Source organism: Hyperoodon ampullatus, assembly GCF_949752795.1.
Source record: "Hyperoodon ampullatus genome assembly, chromosome: 12".
Taxonomy (NCBI): Eukaryota; Metazoa; Chordata; class Mammalia; order Artiodactyla; family Ziphiidae; genus Hyperoodon; species Hyperoodon ampullatus.
In genome coordinates, this window is record NC_136925.1 from 61,239,934 (window position 1) to 61,254,584 (window position 14,651).

At 41.6% G+C, this 14,651-nt stretch overlaps 1 protein-coding gene across 1 annotated transcript; it reads left to right on the plus strand.

Annotated features, from left to right (window-relative positions):
* Window positions 1-622: 622 nt before the first annotated feature.
* LOC307061367 (spindlin-1-like) lies at window positions 623-1,411 on the plus strand (the record flags this gene model as incomplete). The annotated part of the gene is made up of 1 exon (XM_079716479.1): window positions 623-1,411. One exon carries the CDS (start codon window positions 623-625, stop codon window positions 1,409-1,411), a length of 789 nt encoding a protein of 262 aa, XP_079572605.1.
* Window positions 1,412-14,651: the final 13,240 nt, after the last annotated feature.

The window sequence follows — 14,651 nt, forward strand, 5'->3', positions numbered from 1 at the left end:
ACAAAGCAAGTGACATCATTTTGATCCCGGGACCAGTGGCGGCTGTGTCGAGGGCAGAGGAAAGCTCCCCCATCGACCTCTCCTGTTTCCTGTTACTCAGTGTTTGGGCTCCGCGTGTGCTCATGTGTTTCATGATCCTCATCTGTACAGTTTTCCTTCATCGTAAGGGCTTGCAATGCAAGAACTGTGCATATTTGACCTCTTATAGGGTGAAGAGAAAACCAAGCATGCCCCTTTAATAAATGAAATTTTGCGACAACGATAAAGATTTCGGCGTCCAGTCAGCAGAGGCCAGCGTAATAAAGGGACGCAGCGCGCGTCCGCCGTGGGGCCGGGGGGCGGGGCGGCCGCCGAGGAGCCCAGAGTGGGCGGGGCCCAGAGTGGGCGGGTAGCCCGGGCGGGAGCGCGCCGCTGGACGTTGGCCTCCGCGGCCCCGCAGACGTTGGCCTTCGTGGCCTTGCCGCAAAGTCCTTATGATTTCAAATGTTTGCTGAACTTGTAAAAGAGGCACTTGGATGATGGATTAATAAGAACATTGAAATTCCGTGAAAAGTTTCAAATTGGAGAATCCTGAACGTTCATCCCGTTCCAGCAGCTCTGCTGGTCACGTAAATACAGATGAATGAACACTCCATTCGGGAAGACAGCTGGTCAGGGGTCCAGAGCTGATGCAGGCCATGCTGGTGTATCTGCAAGCAAGAGGAAGAAAAGGACGTCCCACAAAAAACATCAGAGCAGTGTAGGGCCCAGCACACCTGTTTCCCAGCCCCCGCGGAGCATCATAGGCTGCAGGATTCGGCATGGGTGGAAAGAGGGGAACAGCCCTATCACCCAGTGGGAAGGAACCGTTCTGGACCAGGTGCCTGTAAATCCTTCTTTGTATCTTATAAAATATGATGGATTTGACTGTGTTTATGGACTAGAACTTAATAAAGATGAAAGAATTTGTGCACTTGAAATCCTCCCTGAAAGAGTTGCAACATCTCAAATCAGTGATGCACACCTAGCCGACACAATGATTGGCAAAGCAGTGGACCACATGTTTGAGATGGAGAATGGCTCTAAAAAGGCGTGGAGGGGAATGGTCCTAGCACGTGTGCCCATCATGAACACATGGTTTTACATCACCTATGTGGAAGATCCTGTCTTGTACATGTACCAGCTCTTAGATGATTATAAAGAAGGTGACCTTCACATTATTCCTGATTCAATTGATTCATCTCCAGCAGAAAGGCAACCACGAGAAGTCCTGGACAGCCTGGTAGGCAAACAAATGGAACATACCAAAGAAGATGGCTCTAAAAGGACTGGCATGGTCATCTATCAAGTAGAGACCAAACCGTCTGTCTGTTTCATCAAATTTGATGGTGATTTCCATATTTACGTCTATGATTTGGCAAAAGCATTCTAGATGTCATCACGAACTTTGCCAAATTTATGGAAATATATTAAATGTGCAGTTTGTAGACTTAAAGATTTGATTGCTTTCCATTTTAATGAGTGCTTAAATGTCGCTGCGAACCCACAGTTTGCCAGCAGAACTGGTTTTGTTCTGAAGAGTAGAGGTATATGTGAACACAAAACATTTTGTGTAAGGAAATCCTCCCTCTTAAAAGGAGTCTGTTTGGAGGGGAGTTACAGGCAAGTTTGGCAAAAAAAAAGTTAAGCTAGTATCAGAGTCATTTAAAACTGTAATAGAGTTTATCAATCTTCCCCTTCACTCTTAACATTCTCTTATTCTGCTGTCACAATGCAAGCCTAGTTTGATATTTTTGTTTCTGCCTTTTTGGATATATATATATATATATATATATATATATATATATATATATATACACACACACACACACACATACACCTATCTATATCTGTGTGTATACATGTATTATATATATGCACACACAGATCTATATATATACACACACACACACACACACACTTCATTGGCAGTCCTTTCTTTGTGGATTGGGACGGGGGTTAAATAATTTTCTCCAGTTCAGCAGGAGTGCTGACCCAAGTCAATCATATTTGGAATATTACTGCTGTTTGTCGAAAATTAAATTTGGGCACAGAAAGCACATCGGGACATTCAGCTTGTTTTGAAAGTCAGAAGTGCAAAGCACCTTTTCAGTCGGAAAGTCCAAACAAGAATCACTCATGAACCGTTAATGACCCATGTTAGAATTTTACCAAACAGTTAGAAATCTGGGCAAAATGTTGACTTTGATTCTAAGCTTTGTAAAATTTTTGTTTGCAATTTTTATCATAAATACTTTTTTTTTTGGTCAAAGCCCAGGTACTTGGTCCACATAGTGTAAGGCAGGTGTGTTTTGGGCAGTACTTTTGGTCCATTATTTGTACACACCAGTAATTTGGATTTTAGTACACGATTTAAAAGGCAACAGTATATCAGTGGTTTGTGTGTATGTAGTAAGTTCCTGGGAGAACATAAATATTAGAAATGTAGGGCTTCCCTGGTGGCGCAGTGGTTGAGAGTCTGCCTGCCGATGCAGGGGACACGGGTTCGTGCCCCGGTCTGGGAAGATCCCACATGCCGCGGAGAGGCTGGGCCCGTGAGCCATGGCCGCTGAGTCTGCGCATCCGAAGCCTGTGCTCCGCAACGGGAGAGGCCACAGCAGTGAGAGGCCCGCATACGGCAAAAAAAAAAAAAAAAAAAATTAGAAATGTAAGTTTAAGAATGGCTTTGTTGCTTTCTAACAAGTCCTCTGGGACACTTTTATTTTTATTCCGATTTTACTGATAGTATGATTATGGTCAGAAGGCTTTTTCTCCCTGGCTTTTCCCACAAATAATGTCTGGACAAACAACAGCTGAAATCCCCTGACACCTTTTGTGGTGCTGCATCTTCTTGCGGCCAGTGTGCTGTTGACGTGGATTTGTTCCACTGAGTGGACCCTGCCACGTCAGGGTCAGTCACCTGCGTTGGCTTGTGAATGTGATTGATAGCAGCCCCCAGCTACAGACTCCTTTTGTGGTTTATCCCTGCAAGGTTGTTTTAACCAAAATAGAACTGCAAAAGTGGTTGGTGTAGCAGCGAAATGGCCATCTATCACTTTGTTTTGGATGAGCCCCTGCGTTTTGAAAGCTAGGAGAAAGGCGGTATGTGGAACCAGTCTCTTGTGGAGACTGGAAATCTGACCTGAAATTTGGGTGGAAGGTTAAATGCCTACGCTGTCAATCAAACGCCAGAGGTCCCCGCAACCTCCATCGTGCCTGTACTTAATGTTAGAGATTCTGTAGTTACAAGGCCTGGCTGTGAGTGGTTTGTGTGATGCCCATTTCCACCTTCAGGGAGGCTGTGCCTTGAGCTGTTGGCTGGTAACCCCTCACACCCCATAAATACAGCCCTCCATTTTCTGCAGTGTGCCCAGAGCCTCCGGAGGTTCTGCCAGGGCTGAGCTTCTCCAGGAAGTGAGTACCCAGGTCTGAGACGCTCCTCCCCGGCTTGAACAAGGTCATGCTGCACATCTGTCACCTGTTTTCCTGGTTGCTCTTGTAAGAGTCCCTGCATGTGAATCTCAAGGCTGAGCCTGGCTCCCCAAGCCCAAGCAGACACGTGTGTGTTCTGCGTGCACTAGGAAAACACCATACAGTGACTTCGGGATGAAAAATAAAGTTCTCTGGAAGTATCCAGAAGGTTGGGTCAGTTGGAACATTTCTAGCATCACTTAATGACTTGCACTGTGGTTTTTCTGCAAGTACCTTTAGCAACTTTAATACCACATGACCTGCCAATCTCTAGACAAATGTGGCATGTGCTCATTATCATCATTATTTTAACCTTTGTTCCATTTATTGCCTTTAGGGTAAAGGAAGGGGAAGGGGGGTCGTTGTTTTTCCATTTTATCCCATCCTTTATTCTTTCAGTGGATTAAACCACACTTCCTGACACGGTGACTAACTCTGCCCCCCATCCGAGTATTTGAGGCTTCGTTTAGGCTCGTGTTTCAACTCTCTGTGCATGGCTTGCCTTTTCCTGGTATCTGAATGTTGGTTCCTTGTTCTAGGAATCCAACGTGAATTTCCAACGTTATCATCGTGGGACTTAACATGACATGAATCTCTGTATAAAATGTATCGGCCTTTCTCATTGACCTGCTATAGTATTATTGTGTCGTGTGTATGCGTGCCTGTGTGTGATATCTGGTGCCCAAAAATCTTCAAAGGAAAACCTTAAAAGCAGACCATCCTTTTTTGCATATTATTCTAGAATGTTCAATGTAACTAACTAAAGTTGCATGTTAAAGATACTTAGGTGTTTTTTGTGTTTTTGTTTTTCTTTGTTTTCAGTTTTCTGTATATTTGCCTACTGTGCTGTTTTAGTGGTTGTAGGATAAAAATGCACTGGTGAAGCAAGTACAGTGCCAACAGAAGGTGGTTTCCCAGTTGTATATGTCATGCAATATTTGAAGGGACTGCAAATTCTGAAAATAATTACAGTTGCTTCTAAACCAGACTTCATTTCTATTACTATTTTACATGCCAAACCCCAAAGAGCCTTGAGCTTGAATCTCTGAATGCTGTGGACCCATTAGAAGACTGTTTTGATTGTCACAAATTGTAGCACCTGAAAACATTCTTAAGCTACTTGTCTTTTAAAAAAAAATGAAAGTTCTCCAAAGACAGGAACAATTATTATAACAGAAAATTATTATGGCCAATATGCCTGTGGCTTTTTGGAAATACTGCCCTTTTTGTGTTTTCCATCATGAGTGCAGTTTGAAAGAATGTGTATGGTTCAACAGGTCTTTGTGTTTGCACTTTAAAATTAGGCAAATAACCTCACCTTTCCAGCTTGAATTTGTTTTTTTTGTTTGTTTTTTTTCTTTAACATCTTTATTGGAGTATAATTGCTTTACAGTGGTGTGTTAGTTTCTGCTTTCTAACAAAGTGAATCAGTTATACATATACATATGTCCCCATATCTCTTCACTCTTGTGTCTCCCTCCCTAGCACCCTCCCTGTCACTCCCCTCTAGGTGGTCACAAAGCACCGTGCTATGCGGCTGCTTCCCACTAGCTATCTGTTTTACATTTGGTAGTGTATATATATGCCCATGCCACTCTCTCACTTTGTCCCAGCTTACCCTTCCCCCTCCCCGTGTCCTCAAGTCCATTCTCTAGTAGGTCTGTGTCTTTATTCCGGTCTTGCCCCTAGGTTCTTCATGACCATTTTTTTTTCTTTCTTTTTTTTTTTTTGATTCCATATATATGTGTTAGCATACGGTATTTGTTTTTCTCTTTCTGGCTTACTTCACTCTGTATGACAGATTCTAGGTCCATCCACCTCACTACAAATAACTCAATGTCGTTTCTTTTTATGGCTGAGTAATATTCCATTGTATATATGTGCCACATCTTCTTTATCCATTCATCTGTTGATGGACACTTAGGTTGCTTCCATATCCTGGCTATTGTAAATAGAGCTGCAATGACCATTTTGGTACATGACTCTTTTTGAATTATAGTTTTCTCAGGGAATACGCCCAGTAGTGGGATTGCTGGGTCACATGGTAGTTCTATTTTTAGTTTTTTAAGGAACCTCCATACTATTCTCCATAGTGGCTGTATCAATTTACATTCCCACCAACAGTGCAAGAGGGTTCCCTTTTCTCCACACCCTCTCCATCATTTATTGTTTGTAGATTTTTTGATGATGGCCATTCTGACCGGTGTGAGATGATATCTCACTGTAGTTTTGATTTGCATTTCTCTAATGATTAATGATGTTGAGCATTCTTTCATGTGTTTGTTGGCAATCTGTATATCTTCTTTGGAGAAATGTCTGTTTAGGTCTTCTGCCCATTTTTTGATTGGGTTGTTTGTTTTTTTGATATTGAGCTGCATGAGCTGCTTGTAAATTTTGGAGATTACTCCTTTGTCAGTTGCTTGATTTGCAAATATTTTCTCCCATTCTGAGGGTTGTCTTTTCATCTTCTTTATGGTTTCCTTTGCTGTGCAAAAGCTTTTAAGTTTCATTAGGTCCCATTTGGTTTTTTTTGTTGTTGTTTTCTTTTTGTGGTACGCGGGCCTCTCACTGTTGTGGCCTCTCCCGTTGCGGAGCACAGGCTCCGGACGCGCAGGCTCAGTGGCCATGGCTCACGGGCCCAGCCGCTCCATGGCATGTGGGATCTTCCCAGACCGGGTCATGAACCCGTGTCCCCTGCATCAGCCAGCGGACTCTCAACCACTGCGCCACCAGGGAAGCCCCCCATTTGTTTATTTACAATTATTTGTAAATAAACCAAAAAATATTTTATTTCCATTTCTCTAGGAGGTGGGTCAAAAAAGATCTTGCTGTGATTTATGTCATAGAGTGTTCTGCCTATGTTTTCCTCTAAGAGTTTGATAGTGTCTGGCCTTACATTTAGGTCTTTAATCCATTTTGAGTTTATTTTTGTGTATGGTGTTAGGGAGTGTTCTAATTTCATTCTTTTACATGTAGCTGTCCAGTTTTCCCAGCACCACTTATTGAAGAGGCTGTCTTTTCTCCACTATATATTCTTGCCTCCTTTATCAAAGATAAGGTGACCATATGTGCATGGGTTTATCTCTGGGCTTTCTGTCCTGTTCCATTGATCTATATTTCTGTTTTTGTGCCAGTACCATACTGTCTTTTTTTTTTTTTTTTTTTTTTTTTTTTTTTTTTGCATTACGTGGGCTTCTCACTGCTGTGGCCTCTCCCGTTGCGGAGCACAGGCTCTGGACGCGCAGGCCCAGTAGCCATGGCTCACGGGCCTAGCCGCTCCGCGGCATGTGGGATCCTCCCAGACCGGGGCACGAACCCGCGTCCCCTGCATCGGCAGGCGGACTCTCAACCACTACGCCACCAGGGAAGCCCCATACTGTCTTGATTACTGTAGCTTTGTAGTATAGTCTGAAGTCAGGGGGCCTGATTCTTCCAGCTCCATTTTTCTTTCTCAAGATTGCTTTGGCTATTTGGGGTCTTCTGTGTTTCTATACAAATTGTGAATTTTTTTTGTTCTGATTCTGTGAAAAATGGCAGTGGTAATTTGATAGGGATTGCACTGAATCTGTAGATTGCTTTGGGTAGTAGAGTCATTTTCACAATGTTGATTCTTCCAATCCAAGAACATGGTATACCTCTCCATCTATTTGTATCATCTTTAATTTCTTTCATCAGTGTCTTATAATTTTCTGCATACAGGTCTTTTGTCTCCTTAGGTAGGTTTATTCCTAGATATTTTATTCTTTTTGTTACAATGGTAAATTGGAGTGTTTTCTTAATTTCACTTTCAGGTTTTTCATTATTAGTGTATAGGAATGCCAGAGATTTCTGTGCATTAATTTTGTGTTCTGCTACTTTACCAATTCATTGATTAGCTCTAGTAGTTTTCTCGTAGCATCTTTAGGATTCTCTATGTATAGTACCATGTCATCTGCAAACAGTGACAGCTTTATTTCGTCTTTTCCAATTTGGGTTCCTTTTATTTCTTTTTCTTCTCTGATGGCTGTGGCTAAAACTTCCAAAACTATGTTGAATAACAGTGGTGAGAGTGGGGAGCCTTATCTTGTTCCTGATCTTAGTGGAAATGGTTTCAGTTTTTCACCATTGAGGACGATGTTGGTTATGGGTTTGTCATATATGGCCTTTATTATGTTGAGGAAAGTTCCCTCTATGCCTACTTTCTGGAGGGTTTTTATCATAAGTGGGTGTTGAATTTTGTCGAAAGCTTTCTCTGCATCTATTGAGATGATCATATGGTTTTTCTCCTTCAATTTATTAATATGATGTATCACATTGATTGCTTTGCCTATATTGAAGAATCCCTGCATTCCTGAGATAAACCCCACTTGATCATGGTGTATGATCCTTTTAATGTGCTGTTGGATTCTGTTTGCTAGTATTTTGTTGAGGATTTTGGCACCTATGTTCATCAGTGATATTGGCCTGTAGTTTTCTTTTTTTGTGACATCCTTGTCTGGTTTTGGTATCAAGGTGATGGTGGCCTCGTAGAATGAGTTTGGGAGTGTTCCTCCCTCTGCTATATTTTGGAAGAGTTTGAGAAGGATAGGTGTTAGCTCTTCTCTAAAGGCTTGATAGAATTCGCCTGTGAAGCCATCTGGTCCTGGGCTTTTGTTTGTTGGAAGATTTTTTATCACAGTTTCAACTTCAGTGCTTGTGATTGGTCTATTCATATTTTCTATTTCTTCCTGATTCAGTCTTGGCAGGTTGTGCTTTTCTAAGAATTTGTCCATTTCTTCCAGGTTGTCCATTTTATTGGCATACAGTTGCTTGTAGTAATCTCTCATGATCCTTTGTATTTCTGCAGTGTCAGTTGTTACTTCTCCTTTTTCATTTCTAATTCTATTGATTTGAGTCTTCTCCCTTTTTTTCTTGATGAGTCTGGCCAATGGTTTATCAGTTTTGTTTATCTTCTCAAAGAACCAGCTTTTATTTTTAGTTTTATCGATCTTTGCTATTGTTTCCTTCATTTCTTTTTAATTTATTTCTGATCTGATCTTTATGATTTCTTTCCTTCTGCTAATTTTGGGAGTTTTTTTGTTGTTCTTTCTCTAACTGCTTTAGGTGTAAGCTTAGGTTGTTTATTTGAGATGTTTCTTTTTTCTTTTTTTTTTTTTCTTTTTTTGTGGTACATAGGCCTCTTACTGTTGTGGCCTCTCCCGTTGTGGAGCACAGGCTCCGGATGTGCAGGCTCAGCAGCCATGGCTTATGCGCCCAGCCGCTCCGCTGCATGTGGGATCCTCCCGGACTGGGGCACGAACCTGTGTCCCGTACATTGGCAGGCAGACTCTCAACCACTGTACCACCAGGTAAGCCCTGTTTCTTGTTTCTTAAGGTAGGATTGTATTGCTATACTCTTCCCTCTTAGAACTGCTTTTGCTGCATCCTGTAGGTTTTGGGTTGTCGTGTTTTCATTGTCATTTGTTTCCATGTATTTTTTGATTTCCTTTTTGATTTCTTCAGTGATCTCTTGGTTACTAAGTTGAATTTGTTTTTAATTTTAATTTTAGACAATGTGTATATGGTTCCCTGTTCTCTGCATTTAGAAGTATAAACAATATATGTCTGTTAATTCTGTAAGTAATTTTTATATTTATGTTGTAATGCTATCCTTAAGACATTTAAAATAAACCCTACATGTGCCAAAAAAAAAAACTTGTAACATGTTCTGTATTCCTTGGTAACAGTGAGGTCACCTGAGGCTTGCCTGTCTTTAGGCTCAAAGTCCTTCATCCCCTAAACTGAAAATATACCATCCTCATCCCTCAACACACTCAGTTTTCTCATACATACACACTTTTGTGTAACTGTGGTTCCTCCTATGACTCCACACCCTAGTACACTTCATTCTACCTACTGGGTTTCTAAGATAAAACTAGAAGTCACTCTTGATACTTTCCTCTCTCTGTCCATCAGCCTTGGGCAGCTACCACCTGCTGCAGTCTATCTTTCTACCAACACTGAACACCATCCCCTCCCCTGCCACCTACTGCAGCTCTCTTCCCACACTCAGCCCTCTGCATGTCATCATCAGACCCCTTGCCCCTCTCTTCTCTAAAGGCACAGACACACCTTCCCATGGTCTTTGTGCCTCAGTCCCTGACAACATAGCGCCTGGCAAATCATGTTTGCCAAATGAATGATTTCTTTTATACAACCTCTTCATGCATTCAAGAACATATGGCTGCCCAGGTGGTATGACTGGCAGGCATCCAAATGGAATACAAGAGTGATTCAAACCCACCTCCTTCATGACATGATATAATGCCAGAAATCTCCACTGGCAGAATAGATTTAACTCCTGAGATAAGCATTTTGGTTCCAGGAGGCCTGTATTAAAAATCAAATATGGGACTTCCCTGGTGGCACAGTGGTTAAGAACCCTCCTGCCAATGTAGGGGACATGGATTCGAGCCCTGGTCCAAGAAGATCCCACATGCCGCAGAGCAACTAAGCCTGTGAGCCACAACTACTGAAGCCTGTGCACCTAGAGCCCACACTCCACAACATGAGAAGCCACCGCAATGAGAAGCTTACGCAGCACAATGAAGAGTAGCCCCCACTCGCTGCAACTAGAGAAAAGCCCGCGCGCAGCAACGAAGACCTAATGCAGCCAAAAATGAATGAATAAATAAATAAATGTATTTTTTAAAAAAATCAAATATGTCCCGCAAATCAAAACTACAATGAGCTATCACCTCACACCGGTCAGAATGGCCATCATCAAAAAGTCTACCAACAGTAAAAGCTGGAGAGGGTGTGGAGAAAAGGGAATCCTCTTGCACTGTTGGTGGGAATGTAAATGGGTGCAGCCACTATGCAGAACAGTATGCAGTTTCCTTAAAAACCTAAAAATAGGGACTTCCCTGGTGGTCCAGTCGTTAAGACTCTGCATTTCCATTCCAGAGGGCACGGGTTGGATCCCTGGTCGGGGAACTAAGATCCCTGCATGCCATATAGTGTGGAATCCAGCAATCCCACTCCTGGGCATATATCTGGAGAAAACTATAATTTGAAAAGATACATGCACCCCAATGTTCATAGCAGCACTATTTACAATAACCAAGACATGGAGGCAACCTAAATGTCCATCAACAGATGAATGGATAAAGAAGATGTGGTATATATACATAATGGAATATTAGTCATAAAAAAGAATGAAATAATGCCATTTGCAGCAACATGAATGGACCTAGAGATCATCATATTAAGTAAAGTAAGTCAGACAGAGAAAGACAAATATCATATGATATCGCTTTTATGTGGAATCTTAAAAAATGATACAAATGAACTTATTTATAAAACAGAAATAGACTCAAAGAAATAGAAAACAAACTTATAGTTACCATAGGAGAAACAAGGAGGAGGGATAAATTAGGAGTTTGATATTAAAATATCCACACAACTATATACGGAGTAGACAACCAACAAGGACCTACTATAAAGCACAGGAAGCTATATTCAATTCTCTTGTAAGAACCTATAATGGAAAAGAATCTTAAAAAGTATATATAACTGAATCACTTTGCTGTACACATGAAACTAACACAACATTGTAAATCACCTGTATTTCAATAAAAAATTTTTAAAAATCACATGTGTCCTCTAAGATAAGAATTACCACTTCAGATTAATTTATTTAGTCAACTATCAGGGTTAAGAATGGGACGTAGGATAGCTGACTTTTGATGGCTGACTAGGTCAAGTGAGAACCATGGCATAACACATAAAATCCCTGTGGAGGGGACTGGGTCTAAAGGAAAATCATAGAAATAAAACTCGGCATTTAGGCTTTGCCTCTAGAGTGAGATAAATCACAAGAAAGAAAAACCAGTACTTTGAGTCAGAAATAGGAGAGGCCTTACTTCCTGTCTTGGGCCACAGCTTCTATGCTCTGCTTCCACTTAGAGTGATAATTCTCATTCTAGACATGTATCTGATAAAACCATGTGTTTGGATTTCCTGAAATTTCTCTGACTCTGAATATGGACTTGTTCCCAAAAACTTCCACGCCCCATCTGCCCTCATGAATGGGCAGTTCCCATGAGGCTGGCAGAGGGGACATGGGGAGCTGCCTGATGCCTGCTCACAGCTGCCAGATGTGACACAAGTGGCAGGTGGAGATTTATCCTCACAGAGATGTACACCACTGAATTCACCTTTTAATTTATTGCCTGTGGCAAAATAGAATGAAATAAGAATAAAATAACCCAGTTGGCCAGAAATTGTTCTCCATCTTATTTCTTCCAAGTGCTCTAAACCAAGGTGAATCATCCCAGCATCTACCAGATGTCAGAGGTGGTTACCTATGCTGTAAGCCTCTGGGCTCCCTCCCTCCCGCCCTCTCCTCCTCCCTTTCTGTTTTCTTTCCCTTCCTTCTTTCCCTTCTCTTCTTCCTTTCCTCCCATCCTTCCCTCTCCTCCTGCTTTCCTTCCTTTCTTTCATTTCCTACCATCCTTCATTCATTAAAAAATACTTGCTGAGGGCTTATCCCGGGTCAGATGCTGCAAAGAAGAATGAGACAGATCATTGTACAGAACCCCTTTTCTTCACATACACACACACACACACACACACACACACACACACACACACCTATTTGGTGATGAACCCGGCAGCTCCTCAGAATGAGATGGAGGTTGGCTTTTGTCACATTGCACTTAGTGGTGAGGCATACCTGGTGCATGCTAATGGCCGAGACAGGATGGGACAGCAAAGGCAACTGATAGAAGATCTGTGTTTGACTCCGGGCTCTGCCTTTGACTCTGAATGACCTTGCCCAGGGATCTGGGCTGTAAGATCCTAGATGCCTTCTCAAGTTCTCTCAATGTCCTCAACTGATTATAAGATCTGAAGTGTTCAGGGATAATAATGAGGAACCTGGTCTTTCAAGGTCAGAAATGTTAAAATGAAAGCAATTTTTAAAAATCTGACTTTTTGAAACCCTTGTTTATCAGGGAATATATGATAAATGTAAGCAATTCTTATTTCCACTAATGTAAAATATTCAAATTGTTTTTCGGGGTCAGGCCTTTGCAGCAGCAATGCGAATGAGAGGGGGGCTGTTGAGCGGATCACAAAAAATTTCTGCAGAGAAGCAGCGCCACCTGCTGGCATTCTATGATGCTGCATGTGGTAAGTATAAACCACGAGGAATCGTCAGTCTGGGGTTTCACTGAATACAGAATCAGGAGCATTAGTCTTAATCAGAAGATGAAACTTTAAACTTTGACAAGACCATCAGACTGTGCAAAGATTTCTCTACAGGTTAATTTTAGCCATGTCTTAGATTTACTTTTGTATCAAACTGTTCATCCATGCTATACATCTTTCTTTATAAATCAGCCTCAATAATACGTACTAATAAAAGCCACTTAGTCAAAATCAGTTATTTTGAGTATATAGCTAGGTTGAAAGGTCTAAAGTGTTCTTTAGTTCAGAGTCCATTAATCTATCAACCAACTCGTCAGCTCTCCAAATCTCCCTCCAGCTCTAGAATTCAGCCACATGGAGAGTTCTATTACACACAGGGCACTTTCTATATTGAGGGAAACATACAGTGTACGATGCATTCCTGGTCTCTCATTGTGGAGAATTAGCATGAAAATATACAAACATAAGTAGCAACTGTGAAAAGTAAATAATCAGGCTAATCAACAAATAAAGTGTGTCCCAGAGTGGAATGGCCCTCACTGCTTTGAGAACCAGGGCTTCAGGCAGTGGGCCAGAAAGGGTTTTATGGAGAAAGGGTTTCTTGAGTTGCATCTGGAAAAATTACTAGGATTCGGATAACAGTCAGGGATGTTGGAAAAAATAGAGCAACACAAAAAATGGAGGCAGAAAACATGTTAAAAGTTTTTTATTAAAAAAAAAATGAAACGCAAGGCGTTTGATAAACACCAGGAAGATCAACTTAACCTGAGTAAGACTTTTTAGGAGAATAGTGTGAGATAAGGCAGGAAAGGGAAGTTGAGACATGATTAGATGATTTCATAAATGCAAGAATAAGGAGTTTGAGCTTGTTCCTGTAAGCCATTGGAAAGCACTGAAGATTTCTGGGAAAGAACATGATCAGAACTGGGTTTTAAGATGATTTACCTGACAACGAGATAGATACAGGATGAAATGACTCTAAGATGTGAAAAAATGCCCTGAATGTGTAAAAGACACAGAAGTGAAAAAGAAGGGTTTTTTAAGATCACAAAAGTGTACACAAAAGCAGAAGAGGAATCTGACTCTGCAATGCTTTTCTGAATCAATGAATATATAATAAAATAATTCTGAATATTAAACCAAGGGGAGGCCCACTCTACAGGAAGAAAAAAAAAAAAGTACCCCCTCCACCACTGCCAAAAAGAAGCTGCTGTAGAGGGAAGAAAGTGATCCTGACCCAAAGCCTCAGGGAGGCAATAAGAGTGTTAAGACCCCAGAGACTTCTAGATTAATAAGAATTAAGAACAGAATTCTTTAGACATTGCCTCCACATTCTAGACCATACATAAATAATGAAAGAGCTGATTGGTTAATTGTTTAATATGCTTTTATTATAGAGGCTTGGGCAGGAAGGAAACAGACATCACCTCCCTCACAATGCATTTGAGCCACATCCGTATAATTAGCTTTCCAATATCAGTGTCGTGTCCAATGACATGAGCTCTGCTGTGCCAGGTGGACCATCTGGAGGTCTGTGCCCACCCAGAGGCAGGCATTGGATCTCACTCTCATACCTCCCAACACCCATTCTTTTCCCTAAGGCTGGATCAGCACAATCATTCCGGATTGTCTATTTTGTCAATGTCCTGAAAACGAGGGACCAGCACTGTAAGCACATTGCTCTAGAAGGGCCCTACCAATCAGAGCAGTGAATGGGAGATAGTGTCTTCCTGCTTCAGTTCGTAGAACAGAGTCTGTGGTTGTATTCAGCTTGGGTCTGGGCCGGACTTGTGGCCGAGACTCTTCATTAGATACTCAAGTGAGCAAGGTCACTTCCATCCTGTCTGTGCACTTGGCTGTGTTGGACCTCAGTATGGCATATTTTTTACATTACTCCCTAGAGGCTTTTACCTTTTTAATAGCATTTCAGCCCCCCACCTAGCACTGGACCTAGTACCTGGTAAATATTTCATAAATATTTAGTGCATGAA